Source organism: Atractosteus spatula, chromosome 4, assembly GCF_055471065.1.
Source record: "Atractosteus spatula isolate fAtrSpa1 chromosome 4, fAtrSpa1.hap1, whole genome shotgun sequence".
NCBI classification, from domain to species: Eukaryota; Metazoa; Chordata; class Actinopteri; order Semionotiformes; family Lepisosteidae; genus Atractosteus; species Atractosteus spatula.
Window position 1 is genome coordinate 2,080,094 of NC_142709.1, and position 27,196 is coordinate 2,107,289.

Here is a 27,196-nt window from a genome sequence, read left to right on the forward strand (position 1 = left end):
TTACCCACAGCTCTGATTTAGCAGTTTGATACAATAGGGTGGGAAATAATTATTATAATTGATAGCCCTCTGGTGTAAGCCTGTTAAAAACATCAAAACCATTGGACACAGAAAGCAAAATGTTTCTTACAGTATTTCTGCCCATAGATCTAATGTGAAATAGGATGAAGTTATCCTTTGCTCACAGTCAAAACCTGGAATCTATCCGTTCCACTGGCCTGTAGGTTTCAAATCTGGTTATATTTTTATTGCCATTTCTCTGTCATGGGATGTGCAAGTTCTTTGAGAGTGAGTCTAGTTGTTGGTTTTATGGCTGTGTGACCCTCAAGCAGGATTTATAACACTTCCCATGCTGGTTTAAATCAGGGCTCTGAGCCTGCCACTGCAGCTTTTTGACATTGTCATTGGGCTTCTGAGTTACTGACACAGTGCTAAAGCAAGGCTCATTGCCATTGCAGCAAACCCGACAACCTGCAGAGTCGCATCAAAGCTAGACGCATGTGTAGTAATGAGCTGTCTGTTGTTCCCTTTAGTGTTAACTGTGTATAAAAAACCTAGGACATCCAGAAAAACACAGCCCTAAACAAACAATGCTTCCCTGCTACAGCAGCGCTATTCAGAGCTTTGCTGGGGTGCAACCATACTCGGACTCCAACAGCTGCAAACCATACAGGTGTGCCCTGTTCGTAAACTTACTCTATATGAACCTTTTCCAGCATTGAGCATACCAGCATTGAGGATGACATCCAAAGTTTTTGGCTCATCTTCATCTTCAACTTGGTTTTTCAAAATTATATTTAGGTTTCTTCAAAAACAAGAGATGAAATATTTGTTTTACCCCAATTATTATGCAATGCTAAATAATCAGCTGGTACCAGTTTGAGTATGGTATCATGAGAAGCTGTGAAATGCTTATTGAAGATCTTAAAACTCATATCACTATTTCACACTTTTCATTACCTCTGGATATGAAATAGCAAATAGTATGATATCACAGTTGCGTTAAGATGTTTGATCTTGTGGATTTTCACGTGCAAAGCCGATGGGTTCAGGAGTAGAAGTTACTCATTAATTGCTCTGAGTAACTGTCTTGGATCAGTGAAGTAAAGAGAAACTATCATCCTCTTGGAGTGCTTCTGACAGGAATAGTGCTGTATAAAGTCCCTGGATCATTTAGGATCCATCTGTCCACAATCACTGGATTCCAGCAAGCAGGGTGCGACTGTCTTCACTGAGAATTCGTCAGCTGTAGATCAGGAATGGATCATCAGATTTGGAGGGACCAGCCTAAGGGCCTGAGGCATCTCTTGAGCACCAGAAGAGCTACTGTAGGGCTGTCGGCACAACTTGGGTGGATTTATTGGCCTACAAACACGCTCGTGGATATCGGGCTCCCCTTGATGGTAACGTTATGTGTCACCCAGTATCAGGGAGCTGTATGACCCTGGTTTGTGTATCTGCATAGATAACAGCTCTCTGGATATTGGCAAAGGGTGGGATTTTGGTGACGAATCTCAGTTCTTTTTATTGCTTGGTGATTGTGGTAATGTGTAAATGAAGTAGGAGAATCCACAAAATGTTGCTGAGGATTGGGGATGGCAATAGCACAGTTTTGGTAGCAGGTAGTTGGAGATTGTTACTGTCTGACGAACTTGTCGTTGCCATTGGTAATCTCACTGCAGCGCATTACCTTGACTACATTGGAGGCTTGTGGCCCACCTCCACTGTCTGCTTAACACCTTAGTATTTCTTGATAATAACTTTATAATTAACTTGATAATACTGAGCCCCACATTGCAAGAGTCATTGAAGAATTGCTGCAGTAGTTTCGGTCTCATATCAATGTGATCTGCTGGCCTCCTTTATCAACGGATCTTACCCACATGTGGGCTATTTCAACATTTCTGTTTTAGCAGTTGTTTAACAGTTTGAGGGCATGCCCATGTGGTTTGTGCTCAGTGGCTTTGCTGAGCCATGCCAAGCTGTTGTGTTTGAGTTAGTGGTAGACACACTGGGTACTGAATCACTTTCATGATTTCATAAGGATGTCCTAATTAAAATCTCTGCCTGGTCCTGCCAAGCAAAACATTCAAACCGTCAGACACTTGTTCACAAATTATTAAATGAAATAGCTGTAAACCAAAGAGACCTCACCTCACCCAATCCTGGAGTGTTCTCCAAGCCTGGTGCTGGATAGTCCCAGTCCAGCAGCTTTTATAGGTAGTGTTTAAAATATCAATTTCAGAAGACCTGGAACCATTCAACCATAATCAATTAACTGGTGGTGTGTTCAATTAAGTAATTTAGAGATCATTTGGAACAAAAATCAGGATGTCCTTCAGCACTCAAGGTCCTGTGTTCCCTTAAACACAAATGGCTTAATTGATCAATTATTTAAACAAGTGATCCTAATCTTTGAATAGGACTTTTAGGGTGAATAATTGGATTGGAGTTCTATAGAACCTAGAAACCTATAACTCACACTATTTCATTTTTATGTTTTAAATCTAGGTTTATACTCACAAAGAGTTTGTGTTTAGCTTTTCTTGTGTTATATTGGCACTTTTTAATGATTACTGTACATTAATTTGAGAAATACAAGCACAGGTCTTCTAAGCTGTGAAAAAAGTGCTTGTTCTGCACCTGTACAGGTAATTCAGAAAAACATGATCTTTGGACAGCACTGTATTTGCCATGCAAACACAACTTCTTTCATCAGGAGTGCTTGACATGTACAGTTGTTGTTTATGTCAGCTGGATTGTATACTAAACAAATATAAATTAGTTTTTCTCCACATTCGGGTGGAGGTACAGTACTAGAGTGACATAAAATTGCACTTTATGGAAAAATGCTAAAGCTTTTAGTTTGGCTAGGTGGTCTTCCCAGTAGTTTCTACTAACAGCATTCATTAAGAAAATCATGTTAGACAGCTTCCTGAATGTCTCTGTACTGTCCAAAGCTACGAGGTAGTGTGGTGATTCCCTGTCAGATGTGAGTGTCCCAGGACAGGAACCTGCTGGACTCTACACACAGCAGGGCTCTGCTCTGCTTTTCTGCTAGCAGAGATCAAGGTAACTGGCAGCAGGCTAGTGAACTTAGCAGGGAGAAGAACTATTAGGCACTGAAACGCTGGTATGGAAAGGTCATACGAAAAGAATGAAAACCCTTTTTGAGAGTTACAGTACGTATTAATCTATTGATAGAGATATGTCTCTATCTGACAGAAAAAGACTATATGCTGAAAAATAGTTGCCTTATGTGCAATTAGACTTGACTTTCCCTATATACAAACTGTTACCAAACAGCCAGTCTGATCCATACACTGTTCAGGCAATTTGAATAACCCCACATGGAAGCAAGTACCATAGTGCCACTTCAAAGCAATTTCGGTAAGAGTGTGAGACAGTGTTGGGACTCATGCTGGTGTCTGGACATACTGTACACACAAAGTGTCACTTTGGTAGCGACACCACATGCCTGCGACAGTAACATGATTCAATTTATGCACATGGTGTTGTTTTTAATATGCTGATGATGAAGGAATCATCAAAGAAAGCCAGCCTGGAGGGGTCAGTTTTGCAGTTTTCTTATTCTTCTTATTGTTCCTGAATTGCCTGATTCAGTGAGCACTTGGCCTGCTCCGAAAGGACATCGGCAGACCCTACAGCCCCTAGCGAGCATCCGCTCCTGTCGCTGTCATTGTCTACTGATACCTGGTAGGTCACCTTCTTGTGCACGGCTAAAAAAAACAGCAGGAAGCTCTCATTTCCGCACTTCAGAAATTAATCTCCTGGTAAAAATGGCAAACTGGTCAAATTAATCTCCTTGACTGGTGCTTTGTTATAATCAAAGAGGACAGCCTGGACACAAAAACAACAGCCTTGTGTACTGTACAGTGTGTATCTTCAGTTTTGCACTGCAGTGTAATAAAGTTCAGTCTTGGAGTAGTTCACCACCTGAGAAGAATCTGGACGTCTCTGCATTGTGCTGATCCAAATCACAGAGGCATTGTGATTCAGTATTGTTTACCCATGGCGAATAAGAATAGGAAATTAGCAGAATGAAAAATAATTGCAGGAGCTTTTGGAATTTTGGCAGATTTGCATGCTGCCTTAAAGTAGGTCAAGATGAAGGAGTAAATAAAAAAAGGATGTTGGAGTAAATAAAAGCCACAAGGATCCTATGTGCATACTGATACATATTTCTGTGTCATTGGCATATAAGAAAATAGTTTTAACACCACTGAAAGAAACATTCTAGTACTCTAGTAAAATTGAATGCATTGGTCATAACCAGATTTAAAAAGAATGTTAGAATAATGAAAAACTCTTAAAATTGAGAGAAATCTTAGGCAGTATTTACAATCATAAGTTTTTTTTATTAGAAATCTGGGGTATTTTCATACTTACATACATTTTACATTATTCTTTAACTATTCAAAAATATGCCTTTTCTGTTTGGAGTACAGAAAAGGCATTTTCTGTTAACGCAAGTACAGTATAAGTTTCCCATCTCGTGACACTGACACTGTATTGGGGCTTCAGACACTGAGTAGAACATTAGAAAATGTCCTGCTGCTCTTTGTCAGTGTGCCACACTCTCCCCATGAGGCTGTCGATTGGGATGGACAGGTCTGTGCTAGCTTGAGTCTTTCACTGGACCGGTGCACAGAACTGTAGGTTAACGTAGTCCATGTAGGGAGCTGCATCAGCATGCGTAGGCTGCAAAGGAACAAGTAAAGGTTTATTCCATGCTGAAAAGAGAAAGAAAACAATGTTTCCCGAAGAAAGCTCCACTATAGGTTAAAGTCAGCCTTTCATAAAATGTTAGCAAAGCTGAGGGAAATTTAAATGTGTAAATAATGCTTTGGTCTTATACCCAGTGTGAGCAGTATATTTGTTGCAGCTGAGAGGCTGAAGTCTAGAGTTCTTGAATGGGCACTTTAAATCAAGAGCATTCATGTTGCTTGTGCAGTCTGTGCACTGTGCAGTCTGAGCTCTGTGGGTAGTGTTTCGGTATTGAGGGTATTACGTTCCATTAATATCTTATATTTTTTTCAAGCCAATAAATCGGGAGTGTTCTCTTTTGATTGTGTGTATTTTGCAAATTGGCCAGATTTTCCTTGCAAAGTTGTACCAAGCGCAGAAGTGTGGGCCTGCAGGCAGTGGAATTCTCATTAAGACAGGTTTTCTAGTCCCCTGGCTGTGTGAGTTTGTTTGAAACATTTGAAATATATCGGGCAAAAAGGTAACCAGATCCCATTCCGATTATTCTCTGCTATGGGTTTAATTACAAGAAGAAAGGTTCTAGTTAGCGGAAGTCTTGGTTACTTCTTCTTAAATCAGTTCTTTTATGAACAGGTAAAGTAATATTAATCACACCTTAATCGTCGTACTGTACATACAGTATATTGTAGGTGAGCTCCTGATACTTCAGTCATTGTGAAGTGTGTAGCCTAAGGATTTGAGAAACACAGCTGTAATAGCAGGACTGAGAATGAAATGTGTGGAGTGTAAGCAAGAGGTTTAAAATATGCAGCCACTTAGAATGAAAAAAAATCAAAGGAACATCAAAGCCCAATGTAATTTCTTGTCGTTATTTACTCTTATGTTTTTAATACCTAAAGCTGTTTTCTACTACCGTGACAGGCCTGCTAATGTTGACATGTTTGACAAAAAGTGTTTTAAGCTGCTTGTAAGCTCGCTAGACAGCTATTATTCTTGTAGAACCAGCACTAATTTTGAAACATCTTTAATTAAATGTGTTTGACTGATTAAAAAATTGCTGTTAACTTCACTGTTGTAAGTACAAAATGTAATTAATGTTTGCAAATGAATGAAGTGATAAAGGGGCTTTTTTTTTGGTTAGGTTTGGTTGCTGTACAGAAGCCAGATACGAGTCCTGAGCTGCTGCCCGGTGTGTTGTGATGAATGCTTTAGCTGTATATCTTTGGTAAATGTCAGGGAAAACGCGTTTGACATGGATTTAGTGCCGTTGCAACTAAATCTTGTTTATAATGGCATGCTGTTACGTTTTTTGAGTATAAGCTGTGTGACTCGTTCAACATTTACACCCAAAGCATCCAAGTATGGTTAATTTATATGTCTAAAATGTCTAAAAAACCCTTTCTAGCCCATACGCCTACTTATAGTATAAAACTGATATGGTAAATAGTCTGTTATGCTATAACGCAATCCTGAAGTTGCTTTCCGAAGAACCTCAAAATTGAATAATCATTGATTCAGTAGACTATAAGGGATTGGGGAAAGATGCAGTCATTCATGATAGACTTTTGTCTACACAGTTTTGTATGTTACTGTTCTTATATGTTATTTGGTAAAACGGTTTTATTGTTGCGACATTCATTCATCGAATGCAACTACTGTCGGTCTTCTTGCTAAGCAGCAGCATACAGTCTGCAGCAGTGGAGGAGGGGGAGGAAAACCTTTTTCACTGAACCCAAGGAGCCTAAAGAAATATTTAGGAAATTAAATTTACATTGATATTCATTGTGAATGGCAACCACACAGCCATTCATTCCTGTTTGTGTGACTGGTTTCCGTAATGTTCAATCGCGTTATAACCACTCACACTGGCATTCTGAGAAATTGTGGTAGTAATAAAATCATCAATTTATATCTGATTCGTGCTGTGAAAACGTGTGTTATAGCGAGTTAAAGCTGACTGTACGGTATTCCCACAAACTGTATATACTTCAAGAAAATTATTAGAGGTACATTAAATAAGTTAAGTGATAAATATTGTTCCAAACACCTTTCGTATTTACCAATAAAATAAATGGACATGTATAGCAAATTTCAACATCTTTTCAGCTCTTAGTTATTCTTTTCTTAATACATATTTTATGTGCATTAACCTCAGCTTTATGAAAGATGTTAACTTTAAAAATAGAACTAGCGAAATTTCTCTTACAGAGTGGAGCTTCGAACGTGACTTGAGTTTCACTTTCCTGCATTCACACGGGATCTAAATAATGCATTCCCTCTGAGACCTGCTGGTAGTACAGGATCTGCAATTCTTCCTTGTTCTTTAATATTATGCTCTAAGGAAGAGAATGAGCAGCGCAGTGTTTGTTTCCTAAAATTACTTGGTATTATATGAATTCATCTTGTTAGTTCTTAGGTAAAATGACTGAAGCTACTGTATGACTTTGCGACACTATAAAAAATGCATGTTCCGTGTAAGACCTCTTAGACCGCACTTCAGCATTTTTATGAGAGAGGAATGATGGAAGGAGGCATATCCAAATTTATTTTATCCTTTTCATCTCTCTTACTGGAATTCACCATGAACAAGGCAGTTTGACAATTTGCATGTCATCACAGTGAACAAAACAATTTGACAATTTGCATGTCAGTGGGACTGCATTTTATTTTTATCATTCTGGATTTCTGTTGAAGTTAGCATTCCAGTCATCATTAAGTTGTAAAATTAGACATACAAGCTTTCACACAGAGTCTCCTTTCTTTAAGAAAAAGTATTTTGACTCCTACCGTGTATTTAATTTGATTTCAGTTCTCTTACCCTATCCTAAGACTTACAGTATTTCCCAATGACTTGGAAACGATGTGAGTAATGTAGCTGTCACCTGTGGTTTAATGAACCCTTCTGCTTTACAAATGGTGTGCCTGCACTTTCTGTATGAATGATGGATTTGTTAATATAACAGACAGCATTCCTTTAACGTCTTAGCAAAGATATGATTTGTAGAGGAATCCTGGACTTGTTTTACAAAAGTGGCAATTAAGAAGGGATGTTACGAACTGTTTCAGTGCGGGGATCTGCATCCGTGTGTGAGTAGCATTGGAACCAGTAGCAAAGCTATGCTGGCCCTGCTCACTGGGTGGGAGACATCAGAGGAAGACCAGTCTGTTCCTGGAAGTGGCTTGTTTGGACCACTAGGTGTCACCCTTACCTCTGGGCCTCAATTTCCAAACCAATGTTCCAGAATAATGACCTGGGACACCGAGCTATAGGCGATATTGTCCTTGGGTTGAGACGCTAAACCTGATAACATAACATAACATCATAACATCACTTTATTGGCCATATACAAGTTCTTGTATTAGGAATTCATCTTTTCGCATACCCCAGCTTGCTCTACATGAGACACAGACAGGGAGAGAAGCTGGGGGTCAGAGCGCAGGGTCAGCCATTTATACGGTGCCCCTGGAGCAGTTGGGGTGAAGGGCCTCGCTCAGGGGCCCAACAGAGTAGGATTCCTCTGCCGGCCGCGGGATTTGAACCAGCAACCTTCCAGCCACAGGTGCAGATCCTGAGCCACAGAGCCACCGCTCTGCCCCAGTCGATGTGCCGACTGCAGGGTCTTGCAAGATGCCCTTGCCAGTGTGGGAAAGGCTCGAGTGCAAAGTGCAAAGGTGAGGAAAAGGCACAGAGGTTCGCTGGGTTTAATCCCAGTGCTGTCAGAAAGCGTGAGTGATGGCGCCTAACAGGACAGCGAGCTGCATGCAGCCGCCCGGTGACCAGGCAGTAACCCCAGCAGCTACCGCAGGCAGCCATCAGGGGAGGATCAAACAGATCTGGGCATGTGGAAAACGAATGCAGTCTGGTATTAGTAAATTGACTGTCAGATTTATTTCAGACTCTCCGATTTTTCACAAGATGCAAATGAGTAGAAGAGGACGCTTGGAATGTTGACTGTGCTGTTTGGAGCCCCCTGTGTTCAGGGGGCCCAGAGCAATGGCAGTTTCCTGTAATGGTTCTGGACTGTGAGAAAAGTCCATATGGTGTGTTTCCATGCGCGTGTCCGAGAACAGCCCCCCTCGAGTCAGTCTGCGGACTTGCGTGTCATTCTCTCGGTTGAGACATGTCTGCCGAGTTCAGACGTGGCCTGGGATGTTAATGGTAGGGTGCCCTCTGGTTTCAGCTCTGGCTTGCACACTTCATTGCAGTAATTCTGAAAAATGAAGAAACAGGCATAGAGGTCAGCTTATTAGCAAGGGCTAATAAAATTTATTTCAAGAAATGAAATCAGAGAAGCGTGGATTTTTGCTGTGTGTTATGGAGGTACAGTAAATATCTTTTTGAGGAATTGATTTTTTATCATTTGGTTTTTTTTGGCCTTGTTGCAACAATGTATTTTTTTCAAGAAAAAAAAATGGAAATTCTTTGTGAATTATGTCATCTCGCTTAAAAGAGTAGATTATTTCTTGCTCTGTATTAGTGCACTTGGAAGTTACATAAAAGCCTACCATCTGCCTTCTGATGTCCTGGTGATTGTTGTAAATTCCTGGCTCTTTTTTCAGTATGACATAGCACACACATGCAAGGTAACAGTTTTTTAATGAAAACTTTTAACATAAGCACTACCATGTTACTGGGTCACTAACTATGGACAAAAGTCTGGATAGATTTCAGTCTTGATAATAGCCTTCACAGTCTGATTCATACATTATTCATGTACGTAAAAATATCTGTTTTATATACTGGAACAATCGAGTGATGCAGTATCTCATTAAAAGGGTAATCTGCCCGGTGCCACAGCTGGAATCGTTCTTGTTTCAGCTTAGAAATGTATCACACTCATCAATTAGTAAAGCTTAGAAAATTCTAATTCCATCTTTCTGTAAAACCCACCAGCCCGTTTGTTCACCCATTAAAGTTTCCACTAGAATGGTTCCCCTACTGGTACTTTCTGAAATTTTTAAGCTCTGTAATCGTGCTGTCAGTTATACAAAAGACACAAATATTTAGAGATACATTGCAGGTTTTTTAAGGATTTTTAAGAATCCAATTCAAATGTTCCCTGAAGGTTTAGCTGCCTTTATTCAATACATTTGCCAATGTCTTTAAAGGTAATACACTAGTTTAATACCTTTGCCAGAAAGAGTAACTGTAATTAAGTTGTGTATGTACTGTACTAAATGTAAAACATCAGTGTATAAGTGTTCTGCTTTTCCTCTCCTGTAGGATAATGAATGTGGGTAGGGAATGTTACATCGATCCTGATTTCTTTTACAGGGAATTCCCAAATGGGAGCAACAATTGTTGATGCCTTAGACACACTCTACATCATGGGCCTTCACGACGAATTCAAAGATGGACAGGAATGGATTGAGCAGAACCTGGACTTCAGTGTGGTAAGAGCAAGCAGAAGTCCCCTTTCAGCTGAGACCTCCCCTCAGAGGATCTCGCTTTGTAACCACCTCCCCACAGACCTGTAACATGTTCTCCACAGATCTGTGCAACAGCACCATGAGAGCTGAGGTATTAGTGCTTCATAGCTGTCTGCAGGCGTGCCTGCGAGACCGATCTCAGATCTTCTCGGGGTTAACAATGACTTTCTGTTTTGGGCAGGCATCTGCTCACTTGCCAGAGATCACACTCCAGGGAGCAAAGATTTTCTCATAATTGGCCTTCACTGTGTAATTAAGAGAGCTGATAGGAGAACCCCAAACTGCAGATCCATCAGTATTCCAGTGGGTAAATGGGATTAAATGGAAGTGAAATCCATACTGTTCCTTGGATTTCACATTAGCCCCGATAATGAAAGTGTCTAGTACAGTTACCCAGTTCCTTGCACTTTAGCTGTTTCTGGATGGAGCGGAATGATGTAGGCTGTGTTCCAGATGTTCTCTTGATGACAATGCTGGTATTTGATTCAGAATTGTTGCCAATTATTGATGGTTGCCTCGCACACCAAGGCCTTAATGCCCAAATACTACACACATGGATCTGTAACACGACTTGCAAGAAATCAGGACTGATTATTGGGCATTATTTCAACACAACACGGGGAAAAAAACACATTTGTGCACAGCCAGACATTGCATTGACAGGTTTTTCTAATTAATGTGTTATGGTGTTAGTTTCCTAAGTCTGAGGTATATGGAATAAAATATTTAACCATGCTGTAAAAAAATGTCTTTGAAGAGCCCTGTAGTTCTCTGTCACACCCACACACACAGCATTAATACCTCCTAGGTGGAGAATTGATGTTGTGCTGCTATCCCTGACTAATTGTTAGCTATTATTCTGTTTCTTTCTTTAATGATATGTTATTCAATTAAAACATTGCAGCATCCTGGCATCGTTTACCCTGTTGGGACATTTTTCTTTTTTCAGATGATTTAGGAAAGGTGCTTGTAATTGTAATTTTTCTAGTAACACATTACACGCTTTTTGTACTGCTTAAATCGGATATACAGTAATAAAAGCCAACAGGCAGATAAGCTGTACATGGGGAAAGGTAGGCTAGGTTATTGAGCAGCTGAGGTCTGCTGTTATCCATCCTGTTAGTGTGCTTGTAAAAGCTACACAGAGATCCTCCCTAGCACTTTCTGCATCAAAGCTTTTTTGTGTTGGGCAGTGTTGAATAATCCCAACTGCACGTCACTTTATTCAGAATGATTTTCACGGCTCATGGTGGGCGTTCCAGAATCAAAAACCAAAGGTCATTGTTTGTAGAAACCATGATTGACATACCTTCTGGATGATCTGGTTTCAAGACTACTGTACTAGTTTGGTACAGAATATCACCTTTTATTTCTGGGTATTTTTGTACAAAGACCGCTTTTTTGTGCTCCACCCACCCTTTAGGTGTAAGGCATAAGTACTGGGACAGTCTTGTTCAGGTGTTGCATTGATTGTGCTTACAACAAGAGCCGTGAATGTGTAGTGTTGAATTTAGCCTTATGAGTCCATAGGCCTAAACCAACATTAAGTCTAGGGGTGAACTGTATATGAAAAATGCAGGGTTTTTACCTCACATGTCCTAAGGAAAGTAAACATTTTGTGAGTTAATTTCTGGTCTTGAAACTCATTTACAACCCCTTTTAATCAAGACAATTGCTAATTCCTTTTTGGTCGATGTAAGCTGCATGGTCCATGGTTCAAACTCTTCTGGACCTTCTTTGGAGCTTTGCTATTTTCTGTTACTTGGGTAATGCTAAATTAGATCTCCTGCAAGCAGTGAAATGTTGTCTGGTCCCGTGTGAGAATTACTGTTTGGCGCATGGAATAATTGGCATCATGTTGCTGCTCTTGTGTGTTAACAAATCTACACAGACAGCAAGCATCGGCGCTTATCAGTACCTCCCAGAGCTGACATTTTTTATAGTCTTAAAGCGAAACTCTGTGATGCATGAGAAATCACTACCTCTTATGATAACCATAAATTACTCTACTGGGGAGACCAAATATAACTCTTGGTAACCTAGAAACAGAATTAAGAGCCATGGAAACAATGTTAGGAGTGATATTTCTTGATATTACCTACGATATTGTGCTAATCTGTACTGGGCTTTCTGTGTCACATCAGTCTCAGTAATGTATGGATTTCATCTAGCAGTTATCCTTCCCCAAGGAGAAGGAACGAGTATTTACGACTTATATCTTCTAAAAGACATAAGGCTAATCAACAGAGTGAGTTTGTGCTAGAGCACATCACTATGTAAAGAATAAAAAATAAATGCAGATTAAAAATACGTTTCTACTGCAGAATTCAAGTATTTATTTTACAAAGACTCATAAAAAACAGTTTTATTCCCTGTTAAAGAGTGGCACACAGGGATATACATATTACAGAATACAAATAAAACTTTATCGTTTATACTAAACCGATTATCTCCTTATGATTGTTAGTGTTTGATTTGAAAAGATCAAATCTGTTATACTTTCCATAAGCTTAACACTTCACTGCAAATTTTAGGCCTTGCAATGAAATTCAGATGCATCTGTAAAGTTAGAAGCCCCCAGATGAGCATTAACAAAATAACAAACAGGTTCAAATTGAGTAGTGTGCTGCCTGTGTCTTGGTAATATTCACAGATCCTCTCAGCAGCTGTGTGGTGCCAAACTGATATGCCAAGAGGCTGGCTCTGGATATCTGTTTGTAGAGGCTGTCCTGTGAACAGGCTCCTGGATCGATGAAACTGATGGAACATTTAAAATATTTTTCAAATGTTGTTTGTAAACCTTATAGACATGGATAGTCATGTATGTGGACATGGCTGAACATACTAATGAAGATAGTGACTAGACAACTAAGTGCAAATGAATAAATCACATTGCAAATCTGAGTACACGAAAATTCAGTTCAGCTGTTTTAAGTAAGAAATAATTTGCATTGTGTTGGTTTAGTAAAAAAAACATTGACCCATTTCAGGCCTGACACTTACAGTAAAGGACATGGACAAAAGCAGGGTGGCCACCTTCTAGTCAGACGTGGCCAGAAGCTAAACACTGGGTCTGGACGGAACAGGGAAGGGAAACCTCACGGAAACAGAGTCGCTGATGTAAGAGGTGTGGGCTGGAGAGATGTGATGGTTTGAATTAAATGTAACAATTAGAAATTCAGTAGTACATTTCAGTTATCTTACGGCTACTAGGAACCATTTGGAAAAAGCAGTGTAGATACTGCTACTGAGTATTCAATATTCAGGCTTGATGACAAAAGTCTCTTGTTGATGGGAAGGTCTTAGGCAGAAGTCATTTTATGGATGGGCTCACTCTCATCTTGTTTTCTGGATCTAAAGTTTCCTGAAACTTAGATAACTGTAGTTGATTTTTTTGGTGTCAGGTTGCCAGGTTTGGATTGAGAGAGTGGCGCGCAGGAGATGAGCACGTTTTTACCCCCGTGATCACAGTTGATGATCGGTAGTGGCGTCAGTGCTGTCTTCTTCCCCACTCCACAGGTTCCTCAGTGCCTGGCCATCCTTCTTTAAGTGACCAGTGACCTCCGGGCAGGGCCCCCTCCTGGAGGTTGCAAAGAAAACACCCCGAGTGCCGGTCACTCCATCACTGGAAGTGTTGAGCATAGGAGATCCATTCCTAAAGACTTGAATCGGTGGAGCTAATCCAGGGTTAATGTCCAGTCAAGGCCTTTCTGCTACACAGTGGACTCATAGGCAGCACTGTTACAGTACCTGTAGACCTGTAGACCAGAATTTCTAACCCAGTATCTCAGCGTGGTATCCGGGAGACCACAGGAGTTGCTGTTTTAACAAATGAGATGTTAAACTCAGATCCTGACTTGGTCATAGTAGATCCCAAAGCACTGTTGAGAAGAGTAGAGGTATTAAACCTCGTGTCCTGGCTAAATTCTGGGCTGGTACATTCTGGCCATCAATCCCCCATAAATTCAGTTTGTGAAACAGTTTCTCACTTCTCTGCTTGATCTGCTTTGTTGTGGGGCCACTGGCTCCCTATTTAATTATAGACCTCAGATAAATAAAAATCTGTACGATTCCTGCGATTAATGATGTCTGTAGGCAAGAAGCCGAAAAGAATAATTAACTGATTGTCCCTTATCCTTTACAATATATAGTATATCAGAGTTACATATGAATAATTAATAAAACTGAAACAAAAGTATAATAAAACAAGTTCCCTGGGGCTGAAGTCATTAATGAAAGTGAAATAAAATAATTGCAAAAAAGGATTAATCATATTTGAGATTTTAAGCTTGGAAAATACAATTAACCTTTTTGACCTCTTGGTCAGTCCACAAAATCGATATTAGTTCTGGGGTAGCCTTATATTAATGCGCTTTCTTTGTTGGTGCAAAATAATTTGGTAGATGAATATTGCTTTAGCATTTTGATAGGATAGGTTTTTCAAGGGTCATCATTTTGAATGTCCTATGTGTATTTATTTACAATTTTCTTATGTTGTATGCATTGTAATAGTGCTTGTGTTAGATTTTAGTTGATTTGCATTAACGCCAAGATGCTTTTTTTCCTATTTTGATTATTCATTCTCATTCATGTCCCAAATTCGGAACAGCAAATGAAGAATACTGATAGTCAGTGTCTCACTTGAGTTTGTATAGAACTGCTTTCCAAGCAAAATTCATATTATTTCCCTTTGCTCCACTGCACTGTAAACAGAAAATTAATTATTCTGCTTGTTCTGCAGTCCCTCCATATACAATAAGTCAAATGAAACTTCTATTATAAACAATAGAGTGTGGTTGTCTCATAGTTTAGTTATATAAATATAATGCACTACTTGTATTCTTTGTTGCTGTGATGCTCAGTGAACATTTCTGCAGTGTATTGAAAACATTTATTCTTGTTATGAAAATTTTAATCTTTCAGAATTTGAATTATTCTGAAGGGGGTTTGTGAAGGTTACTGTATGTGCATTCTGCATATGTTTAAAAGCAGTGGTTAAGTGGAATGTGATCCGTAGGGGTGGACATTTTCGCAAACAGAGTTTTATAGCTCTTCCTGAGACCGGAATTTCTTACATAGTATCTCAGTGTGGTGAGGTGGGGAGAACACAGGTGGTGCTGTTTTTCAAATGAGATGTTAAACTCAGGTCCTGACTTGGTCATAAAAGATCCCAAAGAGTAGAGATATTGACCTTGGTGTCCTGGCTGTTTTCCTCTCTGGGCTAGTACATTCTGGACTCTCTAAATGGTGAATTAATTCAGTTGTTGAAACAGATTTTCACTTCTCTGCTTGATCTGCTGTCTACAAAATAAGTTATGAGATAGGAATGTGTTTTATGATGAGTTTCTCCTTTGAAAGTTTTCATCCGTTTGCATAATGTTAAAACTAATTGATTTCAGTTACGACAGGTTTTAAAAGCATCATTCATCTTCTGAACTGTTCTTTGACAGGCAGCTTCAGTTTGTATTGCACTGCTGATTAAACTGCTGCCATGTCACGTTCCATCGTGCAATATGTCATTGTTAGTTTGAAGTGCCCTCAGATGTATGGGTAGTATCCACTTTTATATGTATTTTAAAATCTTGATTGCCTGTCTTTTTCATTTTGGCAGCTAAGTTATGATGTTTTTGTAAACAATACTGTGTGCATTATTCAGCTGGTTTTGTGCCCAGTGGCACTCATGGAAGGGGCAGCTTATTTTTTTTCATTTTTAATTTGAAATCACCAGCTGTTCTTTGGCTCAGCTGAGCATTATAACCCCGGTACAGATGGGAGAAGGATGAAGACTCATGTTCATCCTTGCCCTGTGACACCGCGCTGTGAGGCTGTCCTCAAGACCAGAGCACAAACGCTGTCCCTGGTTATTAGAGGAAAATAAAAGCTAAAACTCAGTCTTCTGATTTTTTTTTGACCATTTAACAATTATTTCCTCAAGTTAATGCTGTAATAGGAGACTTTGTCTTCTCTGCTTTTCTAAGTTCAAGTCCATGATCAGACTTTTCGAACTCATTAAGTCTTCCTTGGTTTAGAAAGTAAAGTAATCCCGCCCGTAACCCTCTTGTAACCTTGTATCATCCATGTTTTTTTCCATTCCCTGCCGCCTACATTTTAATTAACTCATGAAGCTATTTGCTTTCAAATACAGAAGCGGTCGCCGCCAGTGGAGTGATTAGTTGCTGTATCCTTGGCTTCAGAGAGATGCCCTCCAGGATGGTGTAATTTTCCAGTCGCTTTTACTATTGTTTTTCATTGCATCAGCAACCTGCTAATCACAGCCAAGGAGGCGCGATTATTAAATTGGCCGAATGCTTCCTTCGAGTTGGAGCTGTACTTAGAACCTATAATTGCATGATCCCATTAACGGTCCGTCTGTTCCTTTTAGCAGTTTGGACAACCGATTGTTAAAAAAATTACCTTTGGTCAAACCAAAAGCATGACTGCCAGAAGGTACTGCTTCACTTTGCTTCACTCCCAACTTCAGCTAAAATTATATAAAAAAAAATGTTTAAGGTGGAAATTTTGTTTCTTGACCTACATTCTGATTTTCAAGATTTAACTTTCAGACTCTTACGGTTTCTTTTAGAAAACAGGGAATTCCCCTGTAGATATGTTTTGATAGATTCTAAGCATCAATCGCAGAGACACCAAAGTCCTGCTAACTCATTCTGAATGAATTCACTATTAATACTGCCCTCGATCTTGGTATTCTTTTTCATCCCACTCCCTCAGTCAGGGCTCACATTACTTTAATCTTGACAGGTATGCTTTCTGTCACTTTCAAAGTATGTTTATGTCTGCTATCTGTCTCTCTGTAGCATGTCATCTACATGTCTTTTATCTCGCATATTAACTACTGTAACACAGGTCCAGAATCACGATCTGTGGAAGTGCACTTCAATACGTGCCATTCAGCTTGCCACACAAAAAAATGTTTCTCATAACAAACATTAGATTTGGGTTTTGCAGATTCTTTTTACATAAAACTACTTTAGAAGTGAAATCAGTTTACAATGTTTTGGACATATGTTTGAGATTATCTTCTTCTAATTAATAGAATTCTGCCAGTTTCTGTCCCATATGGAATTACCTGAGGGACTACATTTCTGTAGTATTCTACAAATGAATTATTCCTTATGTTTTATGAAAATGATTTTACACTTGTTTAAATATCTGAATTTAAAATGTGTTATTAAATAGAACACCAGTTAAGGGGGAACAGAGGAGGGGTGAATGCCTAGATTTGGGTGATGTAATTAGGGGAGTACTTCAAGGATCTATACTAGGACCACTGCTCCTGTTAATTTAATTAAATCTAATTTCAGGTACAGTATACAATGTAAACGAGCCACGTTTGCAGACAACACAAAATTGGGAGGGTTAACAAACGCAGTAGAAGCAAAAAATTAAATTAAAAACAAATGAGATGAAATTCATGTCTGGGCAAACATCTTGCAGATGATGTTTAATACAGGCAAGTGTGGGGTTTTCAATGCAGGTCATAGAAACATAAACTGAATGCAAAACTGTAGAAGCTGAGCTAGAAGAGGGTTTGAAAGGCAAAAGACTTTCATTCCAGTGCTTAGGGGAATGTCCTACCCCTACAGGCTGAAGAAAGTGAACTTTTTTAGTCTTGAGCAGAGAAGGCTACGAGGGGACCCAGTACAAGTATTCAGAATCCTCAAAGGCCCCGAGTCAGCCTAGTGGAATTCTTCAGCATGAAGAGTGGAAACAATGTTGAAGTGTATTTAAAACTGAGAACAAGAGGCATTTCTTTATCCAAAGGCTTGTTGAATAAGCTACCCCCGTTGACTGAAGCCTGTACCTTAGCTTCTTCAAAGAAACAGGTGGATGAGATTCTTGGATTTTAACTTCTAGCTACCAAACAGGCCAGAGGAGCTGGATGGCCTCCTGTCGTTTACAACCTTTCTTATGTTCTTCTTGTTTTTTGTTCTTCTTCAAAAGACCTGAGCACTTTGCCATGCCCAGCTACTGTATTTCTTCCCTTAAACATAGATTTTAAACGAACTGTAAAAATTAAAATTTTGAATTGACTGCAATAATTGGGAGATGTTCCGTGATGGTTGTAGTTTTATCACTACATTTGCATGACAAATAAAGCCTGCAGAAGCAATGCCATGGTCTAAGAAGTTTAGAGGCCGCTATAGATCATGGTGTGCTCAGAACACAGCTGCCACATTCTCAGCAGGTGCAGATCACTTTGATTCTCTCTCTGCTATGTCTTCTCATTGCTGCTTCCCAATTATGTTGCATATTGGATTGAAGGCTGTGTTCCTTTTTTACAGGTTCCTGCATGTCCAATGTCCTTGTGATCACAGACTCTTCTCTGTGGAGAAACTTTCATAGAGGACTGACAGTCTAGGGGGGCTTTAGTTCATTTTAATTCTTGAGATTTTATTTTTTAAAGGACTTTGCTGTGCCTGGGCAGGCAGTTGCATTAAAGATTTTTTTTTTAGCACACCAGTATTTGCTCTCGTTTGTTGTGTCTAGAATGGTACTTTCTGTACAGCTAGTGTAGCTACTCCAAGTTGAGGCTCCTATCAGTCACCTTAGTGTGCCTTGTAAGGAAAGTATCAGAGCACTGCACATTGCTGGAGAGTCACTTGTGGTTTCCTGTGCTGCAGTGAGTCTGTTGGATGCTGTTTCTTCTGTAGCTCAAGAGTATTAAGAGCTTGAAGGTTGGCAAGACATAAGTCAAGTTGCAGCAGAGTTATGAACAAACGTGTCTCCCTGTTGGAGCTCCCAGGAGGCCTCGGCTGATACTCCGGCTCGGGTCCAAGGGAACTCTGCTGTGTGTATCAGCGCGGTCCACTGCGGGCATGCATACTGTCACACAAAGGCAGTCCCACAGCGATGAGAACTGGAAAGAAGGCGGTAAACATCTGAGAGGAGACGGCAGTCAATTTGATAGAGAAACTGCGCTATGAAAAAAATGCCCTGTGCTAAACTGATAACAATAACCCAATGCTGATAAAATACGTTTTGTGGCGATGCATTTTAAAAGGAAGTGAAAGGAAATCTTTTGTTTCTGACAGTCATATGAAAAAAATCCTAAATCCCAAAAAAATGGGTTAGTGTGTGTCAGCGGCTTTAACATCTCTACTTAAATGTGATTACTGAAATATGAATGATGCAAGATGACAGGTTATATTTTGTTGTAACATTTCATAATTGATCAGTATAAGGTATTATGGAATGACTAGTGTTACTAGTGCAGCATTGTATTTTAATAACTCATCCTGAAACTAGGATCACACCTTCCCCCTTCTCTCAAAGACAGACTTATTTTCGTGTGATCTTCTCTATTCTCATGCAGGTTTTGGCTTCACACCTTTCTCCACACTCTCCACTTTGCACTTCCTGAGTGGCCTCTCTGCCTCCTCCTCCACTTGTCCAGCTTTTGTTCTCCTGTGCTATTTAATCTGTGCCGTCTACCCTGTCTTTCTCACACCTGAAGAAGGCTCCACGGACGAAACATTGTGTTTCTTCTCTTTTCAGCATGGAATAAACTTGTTACCTGTTCCTCTGCAGCCTACCTATGCTGACGCAGCTACCCACCTGAACTACTTCATTGTATTTTAATATCTTTAGATATGTTTTGCCACAGTGAATTTGTATTGTTCTTCTTGAGGGAAGAATACGTTACGTGAAGTGATAGTAAATACGGTGTTTAGTGCCCCTGTAATTACATTCTGTTTGCAGCAGTCGGCTAATTGGGGATTCTCCATACATTGCTTTAGTTGCTGCGGCACTTATTCTTGCGCAGAGGTGAGCACTTTTCCCGGCTCGTGTCATTCGTGCTGCTAATCCGTATGACACTGATTGTGCGGGCGAGGCTGTGGGTGTTGAGAGCAGAAGTGTTTTATTGTGCTTGTGTTAAATAACCCTAGAAACACTCGGTAAATCTGACAGGGAGATGTACGAGGCCCGCGTTTGGCTCGTGTTTTATCAGTTCTTCCTGCCCTCCAACGGACCGGAAACAAAAACAGCAGGCCGGAGCTGTTGGCTGCTCTTGGACAGGAGAACTTCTGGGTTGACATCCATTTCGCGTCTTGAAGAGCCTTCATACATACTAAACTCTTTTGTGTAGGGTTTCGTTGACTGTGCTTTCTTGTGTCAGAAAGCAATTGTGATTAATTTAGGGGCATCTCCTTTGAGAAGAAGTAGAAAAGCTTTGAAGAGACTAGTCACTGAAGCCAGGATTCCTTTCCCTGCTGTGTGCCAGGAAGGACTGTCTGCCAGTGCTTTTACAGAAAGTGATGCACGCGAAAACATCGATTTTGTCTCCCGCGTTGCTGGCTGGGGTTCAGGTAGATGATGCCTGGAGCCTGGAGCTTGGAGCCATCTTTCTACAGGTGTTATATTTAATATCGAGCAGTTACAGAAATGAAAACTGTATAATAGGAGCCCTGGCCACCACTCCAATTCTAGGGAATCACAAGCTCTCGACTCCGGGTGTTTATTCTACAACATAAAGCTAAAACGCAGTTAGCAGTCGTTCGGTCTTCACTATATTTTATGTCAGTTGGGCAAAACTTATTTATTGTCCTATAGGATTTTTTTTATCTGATACACCATAATTATTCAAACAGTAAATAGAGGTTGTGATTATTGTACAGTATATACTGTACATCTGTTGAAAAGGATATTGTTGGACATATTACAATAAGAGGCTGAAAGAAGTGTGCTGCCTTCTAAACATACAGTATATCCATTAACTGCAGGACTGAAATGCAACATAAACAGATTAATGATTGGTATCTTTTGTGAACTCTCATGAGAGACTGATGAGGCAGAACGCTGAGCGACTGTGACATTTAGTGAAAAGCAGCTCAACTTGTTTCCAAAGTAGCAGAGTCAGGGTGTTTTTATCTGGGCAACAGAATCAGTCAAGGATGAGGTTAAAGCGAGATCACATGACAAAAAATAAATGTAGAAAAGCAGGCAAGATTAGGAATAAACTATATCCCGTGATATTTCTTGTGTGGAGCGGTGGCTCTGTGGCTGGGAGGTTGCTGGTTCGTATCCTGCAGCCGGCAGAGGAATCCAGAGGAATTCTCCCTGTCGGTGTGCTTGTGTGTCTCATGGAGAGCAAGCTGGAGTCTGCGAAAAGACACATTCCTAATGCAAGAAACTGTATATGGCTGATAAAGTGATCTGATCTTATATTTCTGTATTTGTTTCACTCTAGTTTTCAGTTTACTGCAGGTAATGAGGCTAAAGAAACATTCTGATCCTAATATTATTGCGTTGTGTTTCCTGACTAAAAAATCTGCTCTTACTGCTAAGCGGTTTGCCTGCAGCTTTTGCCCCGAGTTCAGAAATGAGCTTGAAGTACAGTATGCCGACTTGCCAGCTCCGTCCGGAGACTCGGTTTGTATCCCTGTGGATCTGAGGGCCCTCCTTCCTGGTCCTGGTGTGTTTCCAGGCCTCTTTAGGATTGCAGCAGCACCTGAAGATCCATGAACCGAACAAAGAGCTGATTCAGACAGTTACGAGCCCAGCTGGACTGAAAACCTGTAGACACACTGGCCCCCACCAGCCAGGCTTGGGGGTCCCTGCTGGGATTAGTACTGTACCCCTGCGCTGTTATCGTGGGTGCAGGGGGTTTTACAGGGTCTGTTGTGTAGTGCGGCCTCCTCACGCTGTACTGGTGTTAACACTGCTCTACAGCCACAGTACCTTTGAATGATTTGGGTCTAGTACTGAAAAAGGATTTGTTAACTTTATGTTTTTTAGTAATCAATTCATTTCAAGGTCTGTCTTTATTTTTTTTAATTTTCGGTAGTCTTGTTGTTTTTGATCTAAATCTCACTTCATCTCTGTTTTTTTCTTCCAGAATGCCGAGGTGTCCGTCTTTGAAGTGAATATCCGATTTATCGGCGGACTGCTGGCAGCCTATTACCTATCTGGGCAGGAGGTAAGGAAAGCTGTGGAAATAACTGGCCTCTTCCAAGCTAAGTGTAAAGAAGAGCCTGTGTTCCACACAGACTGCATTAATAAACACCAGCTCATGTCTGTGGGTAAATGGGTATGCCGAGCTGTTTGTGTGGATTGCGCAGCAGTTATGTTGCTGGGACCCGCCTGTGAGATATAATAGTTTCAGATGTGACTTTCATCTCCTCCGTTATCTGATTTGTTTTATTTTTTTTTTTGTTTTGAGGTAAAGTTTATTTTATATCTTATTACTTTTCCCCGCTGCTGGAAAGGTGCTTCACCAGGCGTAATGTTATATAGAGTAAAACAAAGAAGAAAAAAACATGTAGAACCTTCTCAAATATTTGAAGATTCCAGGACCTTCATTCCAGGTCCTTTGATCATATTTAATGTTTGACTGTTAACAAGATATATACAGAACTGTATATACATTCATATGTATCAAGTGTTCTGTTTCAATACTTTGAAGATCTGATGAGTCATAATCTTTTAATATATGATGACTGACTAGAATTATCAATGCATCCTTTTCTAAAACAGAATAAAAACTTTCTCTTAGCAAAAAGGAATCCCGACACTGCCCAGGCACAGCTTATCTCATACATAACCCTAGCTCCAGCTATTTCTCAATTCACACAGGGAATCTGTTTTACGATGGCGGTAAATGTTGTAACTGTCTCATTGTACCTTTTTCCGATTCATAAATAGGGTTTTACGGGCATGGTGGTTTTATTAACCATGATGGAAAGCAAGACCAATACGCAGGGTGTCAATACGCCGCTTTTCTCTTAATTGCACACAGTGGAAGTGATTGAGAAAACAAGTGTACTCCACTGCTGGAGGGAGCACATGGCAGGTTCCAAACGAGAGGGGGGCGTTGGGCCCGTTTTGCTCGTGTGGTTGCTCGCAGTTAATTGATCTGAGGATCCCATCCAGCCACTTCTTGAAAGAAGCCGGCGTGTTGTGTCTCCCAGCTCAATTTTGCCAGCTCCATACCTTCACTTTGCAAGATGACCATTTCTCCATTTCTGAGCACGACACAAGATGTGTCTCACCAGACCGAGGTTTCAGCTCAGCAGACAGGACGGCTTGTTTGTAAAGAGCTGTACAGAGAATGAGAGGGTGAAAGCAAGCCTGCACTGGAAACATCGCCCTGCTTTTCCATGCTACAGCATCATTACGGAAAATTTATGGGATTACATTCTGGAATAAGCCAATTTTATTTTTTTCTTTGCCTTAAGTGACAGTATGTGCCACTACATTTTTGTACTATACATCTTTCATCAAATTAGTTACCGCAGTTCCCTATAGTGTTGATCGGTTGTGTAATATTGCCTGTAATTATGAATATTACAGAATACAGCCTTTGATGACCATTAACTGTGAATCTCAAGGGTAAGATTGCCAAGAAACACAGCGCTAAATTTTTTGCAACCTATTGAAAAAACCTATTGCAATTACATTTTTCCCTAATTTATACAGTATACAAGCCCGGTGCTTTTCAATATAGAACGGACAGGTGTCTACAGTATCGGTGGCTCTTATTGGTTCATTGTTTCCAACTTCGCAAAAGTGGGGAAAAAAAAATTCTGTTGTGGTTGATTTCTTTCCCTACTGTCTTGAGGAAGCAGCTATCTGGCCCCATGAGGTCAGTTACAAGCTGGTGCCCTGGCCTTAGCTCGAGAAACAGCTGTGTGCACTCCTTCAGTCTGTTAACGCAACCACGTGGCTGGCTGGACTGAGGACCTTCTTCTGACCTTCTCTTGTGTTCCATCTGAAATGCTGACAGCTTGGAGAAAATATCCAAGGTTTTGATACAGAACCTCTGAATTTTGGCACAGAAACACACCAATAGTATTTTTTAACCGGCAAGCAGTTGAGCTTCTGTATGATGAAACTATCGTGATTAGGGTGGAAAAGTACATTACTGTAATATGCTAGTAAGTAAGTACATGAGGTCTTCACACAACCTTTATTCCTGTGTATGCCACAGAGAGAAGGGGAAAGATACCTGAGATTTCCTATACAGTATGTCCCTACACTGAACACATATATAATTGTGGAGATATTAATACAGACTATTTCACTCGCATTTTTCACATCATGTGAAGATGTCAGCTTCTGCCCATCTCCTCATTGATCATCTCAAATGTGTTTTCTCTCTTTTGTAGACACTTTATTGTAATTTATCGGTCCGTCCCACAAGTGCCTCTTATACAATTAGACTTTATATTATGGATATTATGAATGAAAGATATCGGTGGTCCTTGCGTTTCCGTCATATTAATGTGAATTTCACAGGCCATTACCACGGTGCACTTTGCCTTCAGCTCCGCCATCATACTTGTAAGCTTTCATTCGTGTTCTGACTTTTACTGGTTGGTTAGACACTAGCCGGTAATTTTCTATCACTTTTAACCTGTCAGGATGACAAGACCTTCACTTTAATCTTCTTGACGGTTGTTTCATGAACGAGGTCACAAGGGTGCCGCTGTGTTTTAACAGGGTAATATGTACGCGGCCTGTTCTCTGACTGACCCCCATGGTCGATGTGAGCCAGAGTGAGAAATATTGAGGCTATCAAAGTCAACCCAATTAAATGCTACAGTTAAACGCCTGGGGCATCCCTTGTGTGTCATTGGGTCTTAAAACTTTGCGTTAATTAAGCGCTTAGAAGAAAATAGATTGCTTTTAACTGATTAAGTGTAACTCCATGGCTCTCATGAGAGAAAGCTGAATATTACTATCTGGATACTTTTTAAACCCCACACTTACAGTCAGATAAAAAAAAAAGTTGGAAATTGCCAGGTGAAATCTCCCTCCTAAACTGGGATGTAGTCGTGCTCAGTTACCTGCAGTTCGCTGGTTTTGCAGCTGCTGGTTGTCGAGCTGCTGCAACATTGAAAAGCACACTTTTGGATCCCTGGTTTGAGGCAGCAAGCGCTCCTCGTCGTTCCCCAGACTCCAGCGTTCCTGCTTTCCTTCCCGCCTCGCTGGGCTACACTGTTTCTCCTCCTGCATCAGCCTAATGGAGTATTTCAAAGCACGCGGCGTGCCACAGCGGCCTGGCGGGAGGCTGTTTTGATCTCGGATTGCGGACGAGTGACCCGAGGTGAAAGGCCGGTCGCAGTTGCAGGAGGCCAGGAAGGGCTCCTCTCCCAGCCGCGCCATCCCGCTCTCCGGTTGCTATGGGGACTGCAGCACGCCTCCGCCTCCGTGGGGCTGGAATGCAGGAAGTAGTGTGAATGAAGGCTCGCCTGCAGCCGGTTAGGATCAGAGGTCACCATATTGTAATAAAACAGCTAATGATTATTACAAATCCAAGTGTTCAGTTAGGCATATGATGTCCAGGAGTTGGCTTCTTGGTGCCATATTTATACTTGTATCCGTTGTACACTAAAAATCGGTGAAATATGGAGCACCTTGCCATTGCTGATGTGTCCATACACCTTGTTTTGTCTGCTAGTGGTTTAAAGTTATTCTGGAAACATCACTTGGAGACTAAGGTTTATGATCTTCTGGATCCAGGGGAACTGTTCAGTCAGTTACGATCTGTGTCAAAATACTAGATTTAAAGTGTCCATTTTCCTCTCACAGCTCCACACGTCATTCGTCATTCATTTAGAATAGGGACCCGAGTGGGTACTAAAAGTGTGTTGTGGGGGAGGGCTATCTGTCCAGCAGGGCCAGTGACCTCCTCTCATTTGTCACCTTCCTTGTGTTCTTGTGCACCACGTACAATCTGGTGTGTTTACTAATGCCCTCAGGTATACAGGGAGCCTGCCCTGTTAATTATACAGACAGGCTACGTGTTGGTTGCCGTCTGAAGACTGGTGCATCTTGAAACAAAAACTGCCAGTAAGTTACAGCACTATGCGCCCATCACTCAGAAGAAAAGACCGTTCTGCTGATGAATCTAAAGCACACAAGGAAACAAGACTGGTTGGTCAGTATGGGTTCCTTGTGAATATGTTTTACATTTGTGTTCATTGTCCTGGTCCAGTTAGTTTTCATTTTGTGCCCTCAGATTGTATATGGGCAAGTACAGTGGCAGCTTACAGTCCGGTGTAAAACCTGCAGTGGCCTGGTGTGAGGTCTTGTGAATGGACTGTCAAGAGGCACATACAGTAGGTCGTGCTCAGTAGTTCCTGTTGTTCAGCTTCAAGACATCCCCTTACCTGTGAACAGGGTTTATACTCTTTTTCTGCTGAAACATCTTTAAAAAGCCCCGTACGTGTCTCCTGCGTGCCCCTGCTCTTTCATTACTCACTCCCCAGGCCGTTATTTATCTGGTTTTTGTTGCTCTGTGTGAACCTGCGGTTGCCAGGGAGGAGAAGAGAACTGTGGGAAAACTGAGTGTGAGGCAGCACGCAAGGGGGGGGCGCCCTGGCTACCTTTCGCCACAGGTGAGGGGAGCACAATCTGATCCTGTCGCTAAGCCGTTAAGGGCAAGCGTATAGGGATAAAAAATGTGACAAAATAGTGATTTCTGTCAATGCTAGTCGTGTCATTGAAATACAGTAAAACAAGTTATCAAATGTAAAAATAAGTGTTTATATGTTTTGCTAAAGTATTCGAGGCACCCTTACTTTGGTATGCTATATGCTACTGTACCTACTACAATATTTTGTGTGCCTTTTTCTTTGTGTGTAACCTGCTAGATCTATCTATAAACTATATTCTGACACCAGTTCCTGGCATATCCAGGAATCTCCTTTCCAGTAAGCCCTCTAGTACTGGGTAGCGTGATATTTTTTTGAAGCATTCACAAATTCTTCTACAATGCAACAGTTACCAATACCCGAAGAAGAACAACAACACAATCGCGCAACTCCACCATTACTCTTAAATTCCTCTCTTTCTCCGAACACACAAATCACCGTGGCCTTCTTGGTGGAAATAAGTTTGGATTTCTAGTTTGGATTTGATTCATCGTAAAAAAAGTCTTAAATCATTAGGATTCTTGATGAATTCAGTGGAAAATTCCAGTTGTTTAGGTTTCAGTCATTTTTAATTGGGTGTTAATTATGAAAGCTGGGGAGAAGAACAGAACTCACAAATTCCCAGCAATTCATTTTAAGAT

General features: G+C 40.7%; 1 protein-coding gene across 1 annotated transcript in view; it reads left to right on the forward strand.

Moving 5' to 3' along the window:
- The window catches only part of man1a2 (mannosidase, alpha, class 1A, member 2), a 158,578-nt gene that overhangs the window by 79,127 nt on the left and 52,255 nt on the right, over positions 1-27,196 (forward strand). Inside the window, exons 5-6 of the mRNA XM_088912864.1 lie at positions 10,004-10,122; positions 22,016-22,096. Of these exons, the coding sequence (XP_088768990.1) occupies positions 10,004-10,122; positions 22,016-22,096 (200 nt within the window). The remainder of the gene's footprint in view (positions 1-10,003; positions 10,123-22,015; positions 22,097-27,196) is intronic.